At 42.6% G+C, this 22234-nt stretch overlaps 2 protein-coding genes across 4 annotated transcripts in view; both read right to left on the reverse strand.

The window, feature by feature from the left end:
* EBPL (EBP like) overlaps window positions 1-10857 on the reverse strand; it is a 30670-nt gene extending 19813 nt beyond the window's left edge. The window contains exon 1 of the mRNA XM_004065322.5: window positions 10588-10857. Coding sequence (XP_004065370.2) covers window positions 10588-10758 — 171 coding nt within the window. The 5' untranslated portion in view covers window positions 10759-10857. The remainder of the gene's footprint in view (window positions 1-10587) is intronic.
* Window positions 10858-18657: 7800 nt separating this feature from the next.
* Window positions 18658-22234, reverse strand: part of KPNA3 (karyopherin subunit alpha 3) — a 93826-nt gene continuing 90249 nt past the window's right edge. For all 3 annotated transcript variants that reach the window (XM_031001314.3, XM_063697389.1, XM_019039848.3), the window contains 2 exons: window positions 21718-21812; window positions 18658-21235 (listed from right to left, as the gene is read on the reverse strand). In XM_031001314.3, coding sequence (XP_030857174.1) covers window positions 21137-21235; window positions 21718-21812 — 194 coding nt within the window. In that variant the 3' untranslated portion in view covers window positions 18658-21136. The remainder of the gene's footprint in view (window positions 21236-21717; window positions 21813-22234) is intronic.

Consider the following 22234-nt stretch of genomic DNA (forward strand, 5'->3'; position numbering starts at 1 on the left):
AAATTAGCTGCGCGTGGTGGCACGCGACTGTAGTCCCAGCTACTCAGGAGGCTGAGGCAGGAGAATTGCTTGAACCAGGGAGGCGGAGGTTGCAGTGTGCCAAGATTGTGCCATTGCACTCCAGCCTGGTGACAGAGCGAGATTCCGTCTCAAAGAACAAAACAAAACAAAATACAAAACAAACAAAAAAAAATATGTGATACATGTTAAAGTTAAAAAAAATTATAAAAAGGTACAAAGCAAAGGATAAAAGCCTCTCTCCCTCCTGACTCCCAATCACGTTTCCCAGAGATGACCACTGTTAAGTTCCATGGTAGCCTTCAAGAATTTTTCAGGTTTATATTAATAAGCAGTTATAAATATTTAAAATATTTTCTCCCTGCTATGAATTTTTCTATTATTAACCCAGAGGGTGATGAGGAAAATTTCATAATACTTATTTAAGTTCTGTATATAAAAAAATTTGGTTTAAAAAATACAGTAAAGTTCCTACTGGACATATGTTATAAAACATAACTGAACTATATTTAATTGAGCTGCTAACAAAATCAGCTTAAAAATTAAAATGTATTATAGCAAATAAAGGCCAGTCTCATTTTTCTCTTAAGACGTCCCAGGCATGCAATTTTTTTCTTTTTTTAAGATGGTCTCGCTCTGTCGCTCAGGCTGGAATGCAGTGGTGCGATCTCGGCTCACTACAACCTCTGCCTCCCAGGTTCAAGCAATTCTTCTGCCTCAGCCTCCCGAGTAGCTGAGATTACAGGCACACACCACCACGCCTGGCTAATTTTGGTATTTTTAGTAGAGACAGGTTTTCACCATGTTGGCCAGGCTGGTCTTGAACTCCTGACCTCAGATGATCTGCTCACCTCAGCCTCCCAAAGTGCTGGGATTACAGGCGTGAGCCACCACACCCAGCCCAGGCATATAAGGGTTTTAACAACATATTTTATAGACTTAAAGACAGCTATAAGTCAAAGCTCAGATCAAACAAATGATTAAGTTATGCCAGCTATTTCCATTGATAATTAAATATCCAATTTAAAGAGCATGCTCAATTTACTCATTTTAATCCTTAAAGAAAAATTTAGCAAAAAAAGTCCTTACAGAAATAAAAAGAACACATACTGAGGCTGAGTTTCTATTTGAATGTATCTGTTTTTTGTTGTATGTTTGAATGAAGACCTAGAGAAAACATGGCAACATTCACTTTCAAGAGTGGGAGAATGAAGTGGAGCAGGAATAGAATCAGTACATAAATCCTGTCAACATTTATTAGCATTTGCAAATGTGACTCACAAAACCTCAGCCTAATCAGACTGGATTTTTGCACGTCTTGACAACAGCATACATCATTGTTTCTGGAGGGATCAGCTGCGGCAGCCTCCTACTGTCCTTTGGTGACAAGGCTTTAATGACTCCATAAATGTATGCTGCCCAGCTGCTGCCCGCTTAATGAGACGATGATTTCCACTTGATTGAACCTGCCCAGCAGCCAGTTGTCACCTAACATTCACAGGAGACCACGCTGGTCTCTTTCAGAACTACCAGGATCAAACAGTCACACGAGTTCTATGGTTCCTACAACATGGCAGTATACTGTTTGATTTAGGACTTGAATCATATTTCTCCCTTTTTAAGAATATACCCTTCTCTGCCAGAAGGTTGTTACTTCTCAGATTAAAGATGTGAAAGGAAACCTTCCAAGGCTCATCTTAATTGGACATATACATCGTCACTTTAGTATACAGGGATGGGATGACAAATGCTAATCCGGGTATGGAATATGGCAAGGAGGATTCACACTAAGAGGACAGAGGAGAAGAGAATTACATTTACTGAACTCTGGCAAGTGCCAGGTGCCTTACATCTTTCCCATTCAAACACGGTTCATGAACCACAGCCTGGCACTCACTTGGGAGCTGGTTACCAATACAGAATCTCGGATGATCCCTGGATGATTTGTGTGCATGGCCAAGCTTGAGAAGCACTGCGCCAAGTTATAAGGCTTTATTTAATTCTCACAGCCGTTTGAAGAAAACATTATTTCCATACTTCACAGGTAAGAAAACTAAGAAAATTTCCTTCCTTCTTTTCCTCCTCATTACAGAAAGGATTTGCAGGGGAAAGGGGCATGCCCAAGTTTCTGAGTTGGTCATCGGGAAAGCTGGCATTCAAGGGTGCATCTACTGCATCCTAAAGGCCCTTGCTCTTTCCACCTTCCCCCACCGCCCCAGGCTCCTTGAATGATGGTCAGACTCCACCTAGAACCGTGTTTAGGAACTGATGCTGCATTCATTCTTTCATTCATTCATCCATTAATTTATTGAGCTAGAGTCTCCCTCTGTCACCCAGGCTGGAGTGCAGTGGCGCCATCTTGGCTCACTGCAACCTCCACCTCCCAGGTTCAAGCTATTCTCATGCCTCAGCCTCCCAAGTAGCTAGGATTACAGGTGTGCACCACCACACCTGGCTAATTTTTTGTATTTTTAGTAGAGACGGGGTTTCATCATGTTGGCCAGGCTGGTCTTGAACTCCCAACCTCAGGTGATCCGCCCGCCTCAGCCTCCCAAAGTGCTGAGATTACAAGCCTGAGCTCACGCCTGTAATCCCAGCACCTTGGGAGGCTGAGGCGGGCAGATCATGAGGTCAGGAGATGGAGACCATCCCTGGCTAACACGGTGAAACCTCGTCTCTACTAAAAACACACAAAAAATTAGCCGGGCATGGTAGCAGGCACCTGTATAGTCCCAGCTACTCGGGAGGCTGAGGCAGGAGAATGGTGTGAACCCAGGAGGCGGAGCTTGCAGTGAGCCGATTGCACCACTGCACTCCAGCCTGGACCAGAGAGCGAGACTCTGTCTCAAAAACAAACAAACAAAAAAACAAAAACAAAAACAAAAAACAAGCCTGAGCCACTGCACCCGATCTGGTACTGCATTTGAAAATGCAACCTGTGGCATGTATAAGGGTGAGTGACAAGTTTTAGTCATATACATCTATCAGAATGACTAAAAACAAAAGTAAAAAACACAAAAATGCTAAGTTTTGGTGAGGCTGTGGGGCAACAGGAACTCGCACACAATGCTAGTGGGAATGCACAACAGTACGGCCACCGTGGAAAGCAGGATGGCAGTTTCTACTAAACTGAAAGAATCCCACTCCAAGGCCTTGGCCTAGGAGAAAGAAAAATATGCCCACAGACTTGGATGCAGATATCTATTAGCAGCGTTATTTGTAATAGTAAAAAACTAGGAATAACCCATTTGTTCATTAACTGATAAATGGATAAATGAATTGAAATACATCCATGACTGGAATACTACTCAGCAACTTAGGTTAAATGAAGACTATGTATGTATGATTTCATTCTTACGAAATTATAGGACAGCAAAACTTTAAAGACAGAAGGCAGACGGGTGTTTGTTGGGGCTGGTGATGGGCACTGGGATCATCTTCAAAGGGACATGAGAAAACTTTTACTAGAAGCGTGATGGAAACGTTCTGTACTACGATTGCAAGGGTGGTTACACAACTCTACACTATCACCCAAATTCACCAAACTGTACACAGAATGGGTTTTATTATACATAAATTATAACAGTAAAGCTGGAGGGAGGAAAAGGGGAATTTAGAAAAGTGGCTGGTAACCATACAAATATAGGTATATCTCAACAGGTTTCACTATAGTAACAATAATCAGTCCAAATACAAAGGAGAGAAGCCAGGTGTAGTGGCTCATGCCTGTAATCCCAGCACTCCGGGAGGCCGAGGCAGCTGGATCACTTGAGGCCAGGAGTTTGAGACCAGCCTGGGCAACATGGTGAAACCCCATCTCTACTAGAAACACACACTAAAAATAGCTGAGCACGGTGGCACGTGCCTGTCATCCCAGCTATTTGGGAGGCTGAGGCATGAGAACTGCTTGAACCCAGGAGGCAGAGGCTGCGGCGAGCTGAGGTCGCGCCACTGCACTCCAGCCTGGGCGAACAGAGTGAGACTCTGTCTCAAAAAATAAAATTAAATTAAACAAAATACAAAGGAGAAATACAGTAGCAACGAAAATATAAAATGTTTTGAAATAAACTTTAAGAGACTATAACAGAAGATTTAAACAAATTGAGACCTACCCAGTTCTTAGAAGGCAGACTGTATTATAAAGATATCATTTAATCTCAAACTAATCTATAAAGTTAAGAAAACCACAATCAAAATACCGAGTATTAGAACTTGGCAAAGTGAAATTATTTTTTATTTTTGAGACAGGATCTTGCTCTGTCGCCCAGGCTGGAGTGCAGTGGCGTGATCTCAGCTCACTGCAAACTCTGCCTCCGGGGCTCAAACGATTCTCCTGCCTCAGCCTCCTGAATAGCTGGGACTGCAGGTGCATGCTACCACGCCTGGCTAATTTTTGTACGCACCTGGTCAGCAAAATGAATTTAAAAGTACATCTGGAAGGATAGATCATAATTTTAAAGTGTTTGAAAAAGAATAGTGGGGAGAAGTTTGCTTTATCAGATATTGAACTACATTATAGTGCTGAAATTATTGAAACAGTGGCTAGAACTGGAACCAAAAGATTCCTGAAACAGAACTAAATTCAAAAATCCCCAAACATATCCATACATATAAAATACTTTAGTATATGATAAAGCTGGCATCTCAAATAAGTGGGGAAAGAATGGATTAGTCAATAAATGGGGCTGACAACACTTTCTTGCCCTTTCTCCCCAAAAGCGTAATAAAATGTGGGTGAAATTGTTTGTACTAATATATGAACACCTTTTATAGATCATTAAGGAAAAGACAAACATCCCCATTGAAAAACAGGCTATAGAAGGAGGATCCCAAGATCTACGCCCCAGAATCTCGTCCCAAAGCCTAGCACCAAAACAGCAAAGCAGTCCTCCTTCAAGAAAACTGAAGGCAGCTGGTCATGGTGGCTCATGCCTGTAATCTCAGCACTTTGGGAGGCTGAGACAGGCGGATCACGAGGTCAGGAGTTCGAAACCAGCCTGACCAACATGGTGAAACCGTGTCTCTACTAAAAATACAAAAATCAGCTGGGCATGGTGGCACGTGCCTGTAGTACCAGCTACTCGGGAGGCTGAAGCAGAAGAATTGCTTGAATCTGGGAGGCAGAGGTTGCAGTGAGCCAAGATCACGCTACTGCACTCCAGCCTGGGCGAGAGAGAGAGAGAGAGAAAAAAAAAAGGGACAAGAATTAGAGACTGGAATTGTGGCAGTGGGCAGTGAGGAACACACGGTGATGTGAACTGGAGAAGGGTAATGCCCAGCTTCAGAGAGGGTGTGGCACAGCCACTGGGCCTCAAGATTTCTCAACGAAAAACCATTCACGGGTGTTAGGTGGGACGCATGGAGAGCCAGCCAAGGCCCAGGTTTTCTGTGACAGCTGTGCTTCACCCTGCAGGACAAGGCTAAGCAGACTACACCATGACAAAAGTGTGGAAGCAACAACCAGGCAGAGGTTTATTAGGAAACAGGTCAACCTCCATGGCCAAGCACACATCAGACAGCGAGAGCTGCCTGCTGCGTCTGCACTTTTACCCTTCTTCAGCCATCCTCTCGCTCAGACCTTCATCTTCAAAAGAACCAAGAGCCCCCAGCCTGCCCCGAGGTGCCTCTGGAGCTACCCTCCTGCTCTTCCTCCTCCCATCACCAAACCTCCTGCAGGGCTTTCATCTACTGCCCAGCTTCTCCTCTACTTGGCCTATAAGCCTTTGGCTTCTGGAGCCTCCCTCCCATCAATCCCACTCTCACCACTGACTTCCTGGTTGCCAGGTGCCTCACCTTTTATTTTCTTTTTTTTTTTAAATGGTGCTACAGCAATTTATCAGTGTTCTTGAAATTCCATTCTGTGGATCCCAGGACCCCAGCACTCTCCTGGTTCGTGGTCTTGCCCACTCTTTCCTAGGATAGATATTTTAAAAGATCCTGCTCTTATTCCTCAGCTCTTTTACCCTTCTGTTCTCTCTAGCTCAGCAAAAGCAGTCATACCTGGGGCTTCATGCTGTCTCCCCCAACTCAGAAAAGAATTCCCAGCACTCTCTCTTCTGCCCTGACTCTGTCTCTCCAACTCAATTCACATTTTTCAATTGCCTTCTGGCCATTCTCTCTCTCTTCTTTTTGAGATGGGGTCTCACTCTGTCACCTAGGCTGGAGTGCAGTGGCGTAATCATATCTCACTGCAGCCTCAATCTCCTGGGTTCAAGTGATCCTCCCACTTCAGCCTTCTGAGTAGCTGGGATCACAGGCATGCAGCACCACGCCCAGCTAATTTTTCGTAGAGATGAGGCCTCACTATGTTAGCAAGGCTGGCCTCGCAACTCCTAGCCTCCCTCAAGCAATCCTGCCTCGGCCTCCCAAAGTGCTTATTACAGGTGTGAGCCACTGCCCAGCACTATTCTCTCTTAACTGCACACTAGGACCCCCGACTCATAGTTCTAAAGCCAGACTTTGCTGTCTTAGTTAACATGATCACCATTACCCATGTTGCTCAGGCCCTAAGCCCCAAGATCATGTCCACCCCCAATCTACAAGTGGCCACTTTGACTTACCACATTCTCCCCTGGAAAGTCTCTCAGAGTTAGCTTTCCTCCCCATTTTAAGTTCCAACACCACCTCGGCTTGCCTCTCTCTTTTTTTTAAATGACTCCCCACACTACAGCAGTTGCTTTTTGTTGATCTTCTTGCCCCTCAACTCCATCCTTTCCAATCCAACCTGCACCATGTTGAGAGACAATTCTCCATGAATATCTCACATCCTGCACTGTCTGGGTCTCTGAGCAAAGACATTTATATCAATTTTAAGAATGTTTCTATAATGAGCCTTTCCAGAGTAGTAAACCTGGGAGACAGCTCCCTCCAGAGAGATTCTAGGGTGGTAAAGATCAAGACCTCACCTTCTCCTCCTCAGAGGTTTACATTCCTAAGATAAGGTCTCTCCAGAGAGAAGTATGGACAGGCCACCACCAGCTCACAATAAGATGGACGCGTAGTTCTGGAGTTCCTTTCTTGTAACGCATCCCACTGCATGTACAGGCAGTAACATCTGGCCTTCATTATGTTGTCCTGTGGGGTTTGGGCCTTGAGGAATCAAACTGGATTACCTTGTTAACTTCTAAGTTGGGTAAAATCTCGGACCCTAGAGTTTCTGACTTAACACATCACCACTAAATTATCTTTATGAAGATCTGCTTTGGCCATGTGACTTCCCTGCTTGAAATCCTTCAGTGGCTTCCCACTACAGAATACAATTCTTACCAGTCACCTTTCCAGCTGGTCCTCCCACTTCTTATGTAAACCCTGTGCTCCTGTCAATCTGGACTACAGGATGTGTTCCATACACAGGCATTCATATCTTGCCTCATGTTTCTGGCCATGCCTGAATGCTATACTTAGATTGCAGAAGAGATAAAATTTTATCCATGAAGCACCAGTGCCTAGGCTGCCCACAGCGACCTCAGAATGGTGACCCCACCATTTCCTTCTTCTAGTATGTTGCCATGGCTCCTTCCAGGTAGGCTGATGGGAAGTCAGCCTGCCCTCTGCTGTAGTCATAACGAGCTGAACTGATGACCAGTGCTGGGGCCCAAGGTGACCACACTCTGGTTGGACATCTGGGAAATGAACTGCCCCTGGGAATGCTTGGCTTGAAACTGTCCAACAGGATAGCTTTCAATTTGATGGCAGCCAAAAAATCTACAGAGCTCTTCTCTTTAAGAAGTGTCAGGGGGTGGCCAGGAGCAGTGGCTCATGCCTGTAATCCCAGCACTTTGGGAGGCCGAGGCAGGTAGATCACGAGGTCAGGAGATCGAGACCATCCTGGCTAATATGGTGAAACCCCGTCTCTATTAAAAATACAAAAAATTAGCCGGGCGTGGTGGCGGGTGCCTGTAGTCCCAGCTACTCAGGAGGCTGAGGCAGGAGAGTGGCGTGAACCCGAGAGGCAGAGCTTGCAGTGAGCCGAGATCGCGCCACTGCACTCCAGTCTGGATAATAGAGAGAGACTCCGTCTCAAAAAAAAAAAAAAAAAAAGAAGTGTCGGGGTAAGGAGAGGCAACTCATCTTCTAGTGAACAAGTGAGTTTTAATTTTGGTTCTCCCCTAAGCTCTACATCTTAGTCTTAGCTTGTCCCACACTTCTGGGTATTCTTGCAATAAACTCCCAAGCAAAGACAACATGGGCATGTATTTTCTTGCAGCCTCAACTGCTTAATTCAAGTGCTCTCCCCACTGATCTCTGAGACACATGTACAAAGACGTTGGTAGATGCATTGTTTGTAATGACAGAAAAATGTGTCCACTCATATGGGCTGGTTAAGTGATCGTATTCATCAAATATAAGATACATCCCAATTTAGAGACGTTAAAATATCAATCAAATGGCCTACAGTAGTTACATGATGTAGTTGATTCTTCTAATATGTGAAAAAATGTGGGTCTTAGACTTGGAGAACTAAGGTATAGTGTATTCACACAGTGGACTACTTTGCAGCTGGGGTAGGTAATGGCACAAAAGGAGGTGTGTGTCGTGTTGCCTGTAACAACCTGAGCTTGAAAAGTAAACAGTCTTAAACCAAGTGGTGAACACACGCATATAGTTTAAGTATTTTTACAGCTTTTTGTTTGTCTAAGATATGTTAAACATTTTTCTTTTTTTTCCCAAGATAGAGTCTTGCTCTGTTGCCCAGGCTGGAGTGCAGTGGCTTGATCATGGCTCACTACAACCTCCACCTTCCAAGTTCAAGCAATTCTCCTGCCTCAGCCGCCCGGGTAGCTGAGATTACGGGCACCGTCACCACACCTGGCTAATTTTTGTATATTTAGTACAGACGGGGTTTCACCATGTTGGCCAGGCTGGTCTTGAACTCCTGACCTCGTGATCCACCCGCCTCAGCCTCCCAAAATGCTGGGATTACAGGCATGAGCCACTGTGTCCGATATGTTATACATTTTTATACATATACATTCTGATATGCTATACACAGTTATACCCGGCCAATATGTTACACAGTTTTCTCTCACTGGGCCTAGCAACATTTTTGTTATGTTATACATTTTGTTATACATTTTTTCTAACCGGGCCTAGCAATCTGCCTTATCTCCCCTGTTCTGTGGGAAACCTTGTGTTCAAGTGATAGCTTAAAAATCAATTCTCGGCTGGTGGCGGTGGCGGTGGCGGTGGCGGTGGCTCACGCCTGTCATCCCAGCACTTTGGGAGGCCAAGGCAGGCAGATCATCTGACGTTAGGGGTTTGAGACCAGTCTGGCCAACAGAGTGAAACCTCATCTCTACTAAAAACACAAAAATTAGCTGGGCGTGGTGACGGGCGCCCGTAATCCCAGCTACTCGGGAGGCTGAGGCAGGAGAATCGCTTTAACCCAGGGGGCGGAGGTTGCAGTGAGCCGAGATAGTGCCACTGCACTACAGCCTGGGCAACAGTTAGACTCTGTCTCAAGAACAAAAAAACAAAAAGACAAAAAAAAAAAAAAAAAAGAATTCTATAAATAAAGGAGTTGAGAGAAACATTCACTGTCCCTTATCTCTACATGTTGATTATCAGAATAAAAAGAATTCCAGCAACATCAGTCATGGGCACAAAGCCAACCCGTAAACATTTACAGAACTCGATGATTACCCAAAACTCGGCTTGCTTTCTCAATACTACTGACTTTGGCTTCACATTAGCCACAGGTGTGTCTAGATTTAAACAAGGTCAACTTTACAAAAAAAAAACAAACTGATACTTGGGCATAGTTTAAAAAAAACTTAAAAGTATGTGTGTGTGCGTGCGCGTGTGTGGTGGGGGGCGGGGCATTCCAATATAAATGCCTTAAACACAACCTTCCTGGCTATTTTATAAAATGGGTTGAATCTCTAAGGACACATATTTCCTAAGACCTCGACTGATATACAGAGTGCAAACTTGGCAGCCAGACTAGACTGCCTCAGAATCATGCCAGCTGTGTGGCACTGGAAAGTCACCTAATTTTGCAGCGCCTACCTTCACCTCTGTAAAATGGGGAACAATAATAACTAATTTACGGATGCTGTAAAGATCTGAAATTTTAAACTCAGTAATGCGCCTGGCACACATTAGACACGGGTGTTTCGTTTGTCTTGGCAAAGGCTTCGGGTTTTGCGACAATAGCCTTGCTGCCTCCGGAGCAAGCATCTCTCCTTGCCCCCTCTGGGGCATTTAAAAATGACCTCAATTCTACTCTCAATTATGTCCAGTTCAACAGTTACGTGCAGGTTACAAGGCCGAGGAAGCTGAGGTATCTTCTAAACTAACATAGCACGTACAGAATTTTTTTAAAGTTTGGTGGAGGAATCGGCAGCACAAGGTAAGCGGCGCTCTGTTCACAGACCTGGGAATCAGAACTCGGAATCAGAACTCTGGCCGCCGCGGCCTCCAGGCGCCTCTCAGCTAACAGACTTCCTGCAGCAGGGGGAGGGGCGGCCAGCTCGCTGCAAAAAGCCGCAGGACCCCCTCACCCCGCCTTGCCGCCCCCGCTCCCACTCTCTGAGATGGGGAGTGAAGGGTCTAGGCGATGGCACTTACCAGCGCGAAGTGCACCAGCGCGTCGTAGCAGAGCCAGATGAGCGCCCCGCGGTCCGCCGCCCCCCGCCCGCGGCCCAGGCGCAGGCCCAGGGCGCAGCCCGCCGCCAGCAGCGCGGCGCACAGCAGCAGCGAACCGCCAGCCTCGGCCCCCAGCTCCCACTCAGCGCCCATGCTTCAGGCTTCCGACGCCAACGGCCCAGGACCATGAGGCAGAGGAAAGCAGGGAGAGAAACGACGGGGCGGGGCTGGCCGAGAAGGGGCGGAGCCGGATGGCCAAGGAGGAGCGGAGCTGATTGGCCAAGGCGGTCCGGGGAGGGACGGGGCTCCCCGGCCGGGTCGGGGCCAGAGCGAGGATTCCCTGCCCGCCTCGCACCCTGGCCAGCCTGCTGAGTCCGGTGGTTTTGCCAGGTGCCGCGCATGGAGGTTCTGTAGAGGGAACGTGCTCACCAACTTGCGCAACCGCCTCGACCAAACCTGTTCCCAAACCGAGCCCAAAGGATTGGTAATAGGGCCAAACCTTTTGATGTTGTTTCACTTTTAACAAGGCTCAAACTTTAAGCCACAAAGTGAAGCCTAGGTAGTGGAAATTTTGCCAGTAGACCGGGGCAGAATTTTAGGGGCAAAAGGTTTTAATTAGGCTGCAGCAAGCCTTACCAGGGAGGTTGGGGGCCAAGGGAGTTTTCAGCCACCAGCCGGCTTAAAGCCTTTATGGCCTACTCTGACAGTCTTTCCATTTCTTAAAAATCCAGAAAAGTAGAAGGGTGGGTGAGAGGAGCGGTAAGTCCTATTGGCTTGGCGATAGATGCGTTTAACCTGTGGCAGGCCAGGTTTCACTATCGCAGGCCTCCATCACAACTGTTTCAGCACTGAGTGGTTAAATTAAATATTAAAAGCTGAGACCGGGCGCGGTGGCTCACGCCTGTAATCCCAGCACTCTGGGAGGCCGAGGCGGGCGGATCACGAGGTCATGAGATCGAGACCATCCTGGCTAACACGGCGAAACCACGTCTCTACTAAAAATACAAAAAATTAGCCGGGCGTGGTGACGGGCGCCTGTAGTCCCAGCTACTCGGGAGGCTGAGGCAGGAGAATGGCGTGAACCCGGGAGGCGGAGCTGGCAGTGAGCCGAGATCGTGCCACTGCACTCCAGCCTGGGCAACACAGCGAGACTCCGTCTCAAAAAACAAAAAAAAAAAAATTAAAAGCTGAAAGAGTCAGTGCCCATATACCAAAGTCTGGAATGTAAAAAAGCCCACCAAGAGTTTTGCCTAGGCCTTTCTTGGGCCTTGAAGCATGACAAGATAACTAAGGAATTTTTAACAGGACCCGTTTAGGATTAAACAAGTTTTACTGGGGGTCTGAAGAAACTCCCCAGGCCTCCAAAAACAAGTTTATTGGGAGTCTGGAGGAATTCCACAAGCCTCCATGATTTAGCAGGAGACAAAATAAGGGTAATCATCCCAGCACCCAGACCTATTTAGATTAAGTAAATTTACTGAGGCTGCAGAGGAAGGTCTTCAGGATTAGAAGTTGTTAATCACTTACGTCTTTAGATGAATGCACTCTTACACGTAGACATATAGCTTAGAAGGTATATACGCTCTGGAAAAACCTTGTAATTATGAGTTGGTCTGGCAATAATTTCCAGACCTTCTCCCTGTAACCGGTTGCAGAAATAAAAACTCTTCTTCCCCAGTTCATCTGCACCTCGTTATTGGGCTGCCCAACCCCCAGTTTGGTCCGGGAACAAACCTACATTATTTAACTTCACAACAACCCTATGAGGTCGGTGAAATAAGCCAGTCACAAAAACATACTTATGATTCCACTTACAGGAAATATCTAAAATAATCAATTTGCAGAAACAAAATAGAATGATGGTTACCAGGGGCGGGGCGGGGCGGGAGTGGGGGGGGGCGCGGGGAAAAGTGCAGTGTTACTTATTCGGATAGTTTGATTTGCAAGATGATGTTCTGGAGATTGGTTGCACAACAACGTGAACATACTTTACTGAGCTGCACACTTAAAAATGGTTAAGATGGCAAATTTTATGTGTATTTTACAATTATAAAAAAAATGCTGGCACTGAACACAAGAAATTTTTCCCCTAGTCACTTCCTATACCATTTTTTATAGCAGTTAACACCAGATAGAATGATCCTTGTTTACACACTTATTGCTAATCTCCTGCCACTATAATGTAAGTCTTCAAGGCCAGGGGTTGTGGCTAGCTTTTTTATTGCTGTATCCCTGGCACCTATTACAGTTTGGCATATATTAGCTGCTCAGTTAAATAACTGGCGACTGAGTATGGCCAATCTAGCCACCTATGCTCTGGATCCTATCCTGTAACTAACTTATCATCCTTTAGGGACCATTCTGCCCACCTCCCCTTCAGAGCAAAATAGAAACTTAATGAAAAAACTGATCAGATCCCCTGTCTTCATGTCTTGACCCTGCTCCTCAGTCCTTTCTACTCTGGTTCCTGCCTTATCACACTGATACAGCTCTCACTAAGGTAACTACTGGCCTCCACATCACTGAACCCCAAGAGCAGTTCGTTTTCTTAGTGTAGTTTACTTCTCAGCAGCATCCCAGCACTGAAATATTTTTCCTTTGGTTTTCTGAGAATACAGCCTCCTTAGCCATTCTGTTTCCTTTGCAAATGCATCTTCCACTACAAATGCCTAGTGAATGCTGCAGCTCCACAACCCAGTCCTAGGCCCTGTTCTCACTCCAGACCCCAGATCCAGGCAGTCTCATCCTTACCCTCTGCTTTAATGACCAGCAAAACCGGCAGAGAACTCAAATCTCTAGCCTGGTCCTATTCTCTGGACTCCAGACCAGTATTTCCAACTGCCCTACTTGACAGTCACTTGGATGTCTCAATATAACCCAAACTGAGCTCATCGCTTTCCACCCCAATGTCTGATTCTCCTTCCTATCTCATGTTACTTCCACTCATCAGTTACTACAACCCGGAAACCTAGAAATCATCCCCGATACTTCTCTCTCCCCAAACTTGGCATCTAAGGCATCACCAACTCCTCCTCAGCAGCCAAGTATTTCTTGATTCCATGCATTTCATGGACCTGTTCACCATCTCGTCTGTGCTTCACTCACTAATGTGACCAGCGACCTCTACATCACTAAATCCAAAGGACATTTTCTGTCCTTAGCCTTACCAACTAGTGATCTTTATTAATCTATTATCCCTCTTGCTTAATGATGATCTTCCATATAGAATACAAAAATCCTTTTTATGACTTACTAGACTGTGGGGTCTGGCCCCTCCCTATCTCTTTAGCCCTTTCCCATTCCCCTATTAATCCTCCTCTCCATTATAATCTTTCATCTAGCTATACTTGCTTTCTTTCACTTCCTCAAATGCCCCATGGTGCTTCCCACAAGGCTTTGTACAGACTCTTCCCACTGCTGGAAAGCTTTTCCAGTCAATCTGCCCAATAAACTCCTGCCTTTTCACCACGATCAGTGAAATCTTGGCTGGCACTTTTTAAGGGCTCAACATTAGCCTGGTTATCACCTTTCTCAGTAGCCAATTTCCTCTACTATGTGTATCATTGTATACCTCTTTTTTTCTAACATTTGTCAAAACTTGTCTTTTTTTTTATTCCTGTTATTTTTACAAGTATCCTGTGCCATAGCACAGTACCTGGCACGGGACAGAGTATTCAGTATTCGAATGTTTCTAAAGGCTTAGTCAGAATTCTTATTTATATAAGACTGAAGACATCGAAACGATACATATGTAGAATGTGATCTCATGAGAAAAACTAGGCTGAAGTAAATATGAAATTTATTCTTATGTTTAGAGTTGAAAAGGGTAGATGCCCAACGATTTGGGCTAAAGAGAGCTGATGATAAAGAGGGTGTGACTTGATCACAAATCTAATTATGATGAAGCTGGTAAAATAACTGAAAGAATCCCCCCACATTAATAGAATCAAAAGTCCAGATAATGGAATGTTCCCATTCATTCCAAAGTACTCAGAAACCAGTCACACCACACTCCTTATTGTTGGAATCCTTGGAGTACATCACGCTGACAGGAACCAGGTCCAGCAATGACTTTATAATGAGAATGGATGAAATGCAAGGGGTGTTCGAGTAAAAGAAAGCTGATTTAAAAAATGGATGAGTCTCCTCTGCTATCTGGAAATAACAAAGTCTACTCCCAATCAAAAACAGTTAATTTACAATGATGGAAATTTAAGTTTCTTTCTCTTTTGAGACAGGGTCTCAACTCTGTGGCCCAGGCTGAAGTGCAGTGGCACGATCTCGGGTCCAGTGTATGGCAGCCTCAGCCTCCAAAGTTGCTGGGACTACAGACATGTACCGCCAGGCCCAGCTATTTTATTTATTTATTTATTTTGTAGAGATGAGGTCTCACTATATTGCCCAGGCTGGTGTCAAACTCCTGGGCTCAAGTGATCCACTGACCTTGGCCTCCCAAAGTGCTGGCATTACAGGTGTGGGCCACTGCACCCAGGTTAAGAAAGGATCTTGTAGCAAGCAAAGCTAGCCAATAAATACAAGCTCCCTCAAAATGAGTACCTTGTTTCTCAAGCTCTTCTAACTTACTCCTGCAGGAATGTTTCCATAAAATACCCTGCCTCAAAAATCAGATTTTATGTTTAAAATATGTAAAATGTATACTTTATAACACTTTGGCTTGTATTACCAATAAAACTTTTACTTACCACCTAGTAAAGTTGCCGTCCCACGAAAGTGTTCCTTATCTTATGGTTTCTCACATTATTTGGCACAAGGCCCCACGCATCTTTGGGTACCACAGTTTAAGGGAATTCGTCAAGAAGGTGTATGGCAATTTGCTAGGGTAGGGAAGGGGGATGCTGTAGAAGAAATTCCCTGCAGAGAATACTTTCTTTATAGCATGGCTCGGCCATAGTTTCTGTTTTTAATAATTTAATAGATGATTGTAAGTTTTCTGATGGGGCCAATCTCTCAACAATGCTTCAAGTGATCTTCAAACTATGCTATGATTTTCTAGTACAACTCCAGTTTTCCCTAGATAACTTAAAGATTTTCAACTAGAAGTGTTTGAAAAACACTGCCATAGGGTGTTAAGATTTGGGCAATTAACACATTTGATTGTTTTACAACCCTGTTTTTTAGCCACAGGATAAATTTAAGAGGTAACTAGTTGCTCCATATTTCTATTTCTTTATCCCAAGTCCCTTGAAATAGATGTTTAGTACTACCTGGAGTTTCCTACAGATGATTTGGGAAATTAGGTTAGGCCTGCCTTCAATTTTTCCTAAAACTCAGAATGAAGAAAAGGCACATTTGTGTCTCCTTTTTTCATCTTATGCATCTGAGGAAAGCCTGGGACTGTTCATACAACAAAAAAGTCATGATTTAGGCTGTCTCATTTGAGTGGAGTTTTCTATAGGAATTGATTTAGGACAGTGGTTTACAATCAGGGATGGTTTTGGGCCCCCAGATGTTTGGCAATGTCTGGAGACATTTTTGGTTGTCTTAACTTGGGGAGAGGAGAGAGGTGGTACTGCTATCTAGTGAGTAGAGCCCAGGGATACTACTAAACATCCTACATTGCACAGGGCAGATGACACACAACAAAGAATTATCCAGCCAAAAATGTCAATAGTGCAGGGTTTAAAAAACCCCAATTTAGGCCAGGCGCTGTGGCTCCCACCTGTAATCCTAGCATTTTGGGAGGCCGAGGCAGGCGGATCACTTGAGGTCAAGAGTTTGAGACCAGCCTGGCCAACACAGTGAAACTTGTCTCTACTAAAAATACAAAAATTAGGTGTGGTGGCAGGCGCCTGTAATCCTAGCTACTCGGGAGGCAGAGGCAGGAAAATCGCTTGAAACTGGAAGGCAGAGGTTGCAATGGGTCATGCCACTGCACTCCAACCTGGGCTAAAGAGCGAAACTCCATCTCAAAAAACAAAAAAACAATTTAGGCCTAAGTTAGTTGAGGGATTTTATGGGCAAACAGTGGCATTAGGTTGCATTCCCACATCCCTTTTCCCACACATTGTATACAGCACTTTTGGAGAATCATTCTATCACTGTTTTTTAGCTATCTAAACAACATTTATACTCACAGCTTCATATACAGAAATTATATTTCCTTTCCCCCAAAAAGAGTTAAGTAAACTTTCCCAGTTTAACTAGGGTTTAAAAAATTAACCATCACTGTAAGACAACGGACATTCATGAATGTCAGGTGCTCTTGTTTACTTGTTTATCCGCATTAACTAATCCCCTGAAAAGGATAAATGACGCTTCTTAAAAAATTTTCTTTTCATATAAAAATAGAATTTTTTTTAAAGATGGGGTCTTGCTATGTTGCCCAGGCTGCTCCCAAACTCCTGGGCTCAAGTGATCCTCCTGACTCAGCCTCCCAAGTAGCTGGAGCTACAGGTGTCTGCCACCAACCACGCCCTTCAGGATGACCCTTCTGAAAGAAATGATGGCAAGATTGTATGAGTACTATCACATTTACTTATACACCAACTTCTTTTAAAAGTAATTTGCAGTGGCATTATACAAAAGTAAACATTTCTATACTCAAAAGTTTGGCTGCTCCTTTGTTCTTTTAGTTAATGCAAGATTTCATTTAGTGCCATAACCTTTACCTAACAGGTTAAAACTTTTAGGTTTGCTCTGATTACTATTTTCCATAGTTACATGTTTTCAAGGGGTAGCCAGGTCTTAAAGTTTGAGTTTTTGTTTCATCAAAGTCACAATCATACCATCATCTCAAATAAATGGACTTTTTCTAAGTTAGAGTATTTAAACCTGAGACACATAGGGAGAATGCCATGTGATGACGGAGGCAGAGACTGGAGTGATGCAGCTACAAGCCAAGGAATGCCAAGGATTGCCAGGAACCACCAGAAGCTAGGAAGAGGCAAGGAAGGATCATCCCCATGAAAGTCCCCAGACAGAGCATGGCTCAGTCATCACCTTGATTTCAGACTTCTGGTCTCCAGAAGTGGATGACAATATATTTCTATTGTCTGAAACCACCTGGTTTGTGGTACTTTGTAATGGCAGCTTAGGAAACTAATATAGATTTTGGCAATTCTTATTTGTCACAGAATAGTCTCAAATCTAGCATTATTATCGATCATTCTGGTTTGTTAGAGTTGAGATGGAACAGGAACCCCTCTTAAGGGCCTGCCAGGTGCCCCCCCAAGCATGGAAATAAAGGAAAATTTTGAGTTCCTTCAAGGGAAATTCCAGACACCTAGCTAGCCCTATGAATAAATAAGCAACTTGATAAGCAAGAGAGTAATAGTAGCTTAAAACAACAGCCAAGGAAGTCACAGGATGTTTGGTTCCTTATAGAAACTAAAGATAACATCTTAACATATGTCCCTGAGCTGTTCTTCAGACACCTGGACCCCCACCAAATGGTCCACTGGCCAGGGAAGGGGGAACTGAGGACTGAGCTCTGACTGCCATTCTTTGTTCTAAATGTCTTCCTGAGGGGCCTATAGGAAGTCACGCCCATGGGGCAGACTTAGCATTCTTTTCTGCTGACCCCAAGTTTTTTGACAAAGCTTTGATTCCTTAATCAACTGCAAATAAGAAAATCTGTGAATTCACCTATGACCTATAAGTCACCCCCTGCCACCCGCGGCTTCAAGACAGCCCACCTTTTTAGGCCAAACCATTGTGTATTGATGTACAATTCTGCCTGTAATTTATGCTTTCCTGAAATTCACCCCTGCCTTTAAAAACTCTTGCTTGTAAAGCCATGAGGGAAGTTGGGTCTTAAGTGTGAGCTGCCTCATTTTTCTTGTTTGGTGCCCAGCCTGCAGATAAATGCCCTCCTTTTTCCTGCTGCAAAACCTTGCTATGAATGTTTGGCCTAACTGTGCCAGGTGAACAGACTCCAGTTTAGTTCAGTAATATGGTGTGAAAGAGATATTAAAATACAGTAAAAGAGTAATTCATGATTTACCTCCATTGTGATTTTTTAAAAAAAATTCCAAATTTAAATTTAACCATACAGAAAACAAACAAGTTATTTTCAGAAATAAGTTTTCAATGTTTTATCATATTTGATAGCAGCTTTTTTTATTGGTTACAAAACCTAAGCCCATATACAAAATTAGGAACACATTTAGATGCCTCTTTTGAAAGAACGTTTTAGTCTTTTTAAACTGAGTTTAAAAAAAAATAAAAACAATGCAATTTTTAAACACTGTTTTGAAAACTTAAAAGTGCAGCAATATACTTAGTTTCCTTTATCTACGAAATGGTGCAATTCCAATTCAAAACTTGTAAGGTCACAAATTGAATCAAGGAAATGCATACAAGTGTCTGCACTACTTGATGCTAATGTTCACTTAAATGTTAGTTTGCACTTTAAAACATGAGAGGAAATAGGAATCATCACAGTAGAGGCCCAATTTTAATCATAATGTGTGCAAATTTTAAAAGGTAACTGTCAGTTAAGTAAGGAAAGTCCAGAAGAAACTAAACTGGAAGGGGTACAGTTCACAATATCAAGAAGATTTGGACTTTTAAGGGTTTCACCGAAGTTTGTGACCTTAATTAGCTTTTACGTTGTTATTCCTACTTTTAGCGAACACCACACAGTTTCAAAAATTTAGGCTATAGTGTCCGAACAGGATGCAGTTACCATATGAAGCTTTAACTCAAAATTTGGATAAAGAAAAAAAGGCACAATGAACTTCAACTCAATTTTATGTGCACAAGAGTTGAAAAATCTGAGCCACCTTAAAGAGAAATTGATTCTAAAATTTATAAAACCTATAAATAATCAGAGGCCAAACCACTATATTAAAACAGATTCTCTAGCAAGTAAAAATCTTGCGGTTTAAACATACGCTTGTATCCACTTTAGATACAAGACAAAACTCACTCTTTAAAGTGGCTCCACCTTGGCAGATACATATATTTGTAATGAATGCACACCTGCTATGTGTTGTTTATCAGTGAAAACACCCCAGCTGATTCACAAAGCTCTGATGGCATCTGTCTCATCTTCATCACAGAAAATACACCCCCCAATGGATAACTAAATTAGTTTAGATTTTCTATCCCTTCACATCAATGCATTGGGAAATTATACCCAGTAAACAAGAGCAACAATACCATTTCTGTGACAGCACAAATTATTTAGTTTAAAAATTTTTAAATCCATATTCTTTCATTAATAACTGGGTCAGACAATTTACCAAAAGCAATAACTTGACATAGTAATACCGGATTTTGCAGAATTACTTACAGATCACTGCAAATCAGGTTTATGTTAAATAACTGCAAATTACTCCTCTACACAGATCCCTGTCTGAATCTTTTAATATGTGAAGATGCTTTTTGAGTAGGATCTGAATTAACTTTCCCAATACTCAAAGAATGAACTCTTATGACACTTCTAAACAGTTGCTGGTTTGTTGCCAACCACGTTATCAAAAGCACTGGTTACTAAGTAAAAAATATTTTAAGACTAAATTACAGTAAACATGAAAGCTCCACAGTTTAAACCCAATATAAATCAACCATATCCAATTATCAAATTAAAACAAAGAATATTAACTCCTGAAAGCTGAAAGCAAGATTTTTTTAAAAAACATCACCAATGGGTATTTTAGACTTTTGCAGTTTTTTTGTTTGTTTTTTGTTTTGCTGTTTTTCCTTTATACTCAGGGACTCTTGCTTTCAACTTAAACAGAAGTTCAAGTCCATAACAGGTTGCAGCTCAGGTAAAATACCATGCACAGCATTTGATTACTTCAAAACAGCAGGAACACACAGGCTGAAGAGAGTGGTCAAATAGGGCTTGCTGTTCTCAAAAATTAGGTATAATGGCAAAAGCATTAATATCCATATCTAAAGTTCTTCCTCCAACCCTGGCTTCTGAGGCAGATAATAAACATATCAATTACTGGTAGATGAAGTAGTTTTTTTTTTTTTAAACTTATCTGTTTATTCAATAACCAAGTTTCTTGTTTTTAAGTTACTTTTTTTGTGTCAGTTCCACCAATGAAAATCATTTGGCTTGTACTTTAAAATCTATTCTTCCACGTAAAGAATATGAAAATATGTTTGTGGAGGACAATGATGGAGGCTCAGATCACACTGCACCTCTTTAGTCTTCCAACTTGTATATGCATCATACCAAAGTGTCTTGATCCACAGCGCACCATTTTCCAAAGGAGTATCAGTGGACAGCTGACATGTCACCACTAGGGAATATTTATTCTAAACTGGAGACTGCAGTTGTCAGCCTGTGGCACCAGGGAACAGGGAAAAATAGGGTAGTTGAGATTGTTAAGGAGAGTTCTAAAACAGTTTAGGAAATCATGCATATGCATTTACAGTCCATGTGATAGTGACTTTTGGCAACTGCAAAGTGACTGAGACATGGCTTGCTTTAGAAGCATCAAAACAAAGAGGCATGTGTGTTTTGGAGCCTTTTGTTGCTGTTGTTCTTATCATTTGGTAGCCATCTGGTGGTGCTTCATATTGAATGTGGAAAAGATGCTGCACTCAACTGAACTTAAAAATTAAATTCTTTTGTTTGAAGGTTGGCTGTTGGATCAAAATTGTAGGTACCTCCTTGTGTTGCTTCAGGAATGAGGCAGGGATCTTCATCAATCTGTAAAAAACAAGAAAAAAATCCTTATTAGGTTATGATACTATACATTATGATGTAAGTGGAATTGACTTTTTACCTCTTAGCAAATAATTCTATGTGAATGCTTTAACCAACTAAAAATATTCAAGTAAATCAATAATTTTATTAAGAAATTCAACAATTTAAAATTTAACACGTTTCAAAACTGCATTGTTAAGTTTCTGTATCTGAGACCTAGATTTATTTAACCTATCTGAACATGTATCACTTATATAATTACTATTTCTTCCTAGTTAATAGATTAGAAATGAAACAAGAACTGTTTTTACAACTTTATAATGAAGTTTCAAAGTATTTAAGAGAAAGTGACTGATGGAATGTCTAATAGAAATACAATAGAAACTTATGTCATCCTAATAATAAAAGGAAAACTCTTAGTAAATTTACATCGTGTATAGGTTTTCATTTACATGAAGATACACGCTATTTTAATATCTACTTACATCATCACCAGAGAAATACTGATCTATGATTTCAAATGCTAATTTATATATGTCTTCGTTTTCATGTTGCTGTAAAACTTCAATTTTCTCCAAACCTGGTAAAAATAAAATAATCAAAATAACTGGTTAATTGATAAGGAGATACTAATCAAAACCACACTCATTTTAATCATGGAGAAATCCTAAGGAACTCAGAACACACTGCTCCCCCATCTAAGATAGTGGTTTGTCTAAAAAACAGACAAAACACGGGGCTGCTTCTAGTTGGAGGACCAGAATCCCACTAATTTTTTCCTTCTTAGAAGCCCTTGAGGTACCCGGATCCCTGAGGCAGACAGTCTAAAAAAACACCCAAACAATCCATTTGACAGAGGGAAGCTGTGGCATAAATATGTAAAGAGACTTATTTCAAGTTATATGGCAAGTTTGTGACAGTACTAGAACCAACTCCCCCACAGTGCTTTAATATAATTTAACTAATCTATTTTTTTTTTTTTTTTTTTTTTTTGAGACAGAG

Source organism: Gorilla gorilla, chromosome 14 (assembly GCF_029281585.2).
Source record: "Gorilla gorilla gorilla isolate KB3781 chromosome 14, NHGRI_mGorGor1-v2.1_pri, whole genome shotgun sequence".
NCBI lineage: Eukaryota > Metazoa > Chordata > Mammalia > Primates > Hominidae > Gorilla > Gorilla gorilla.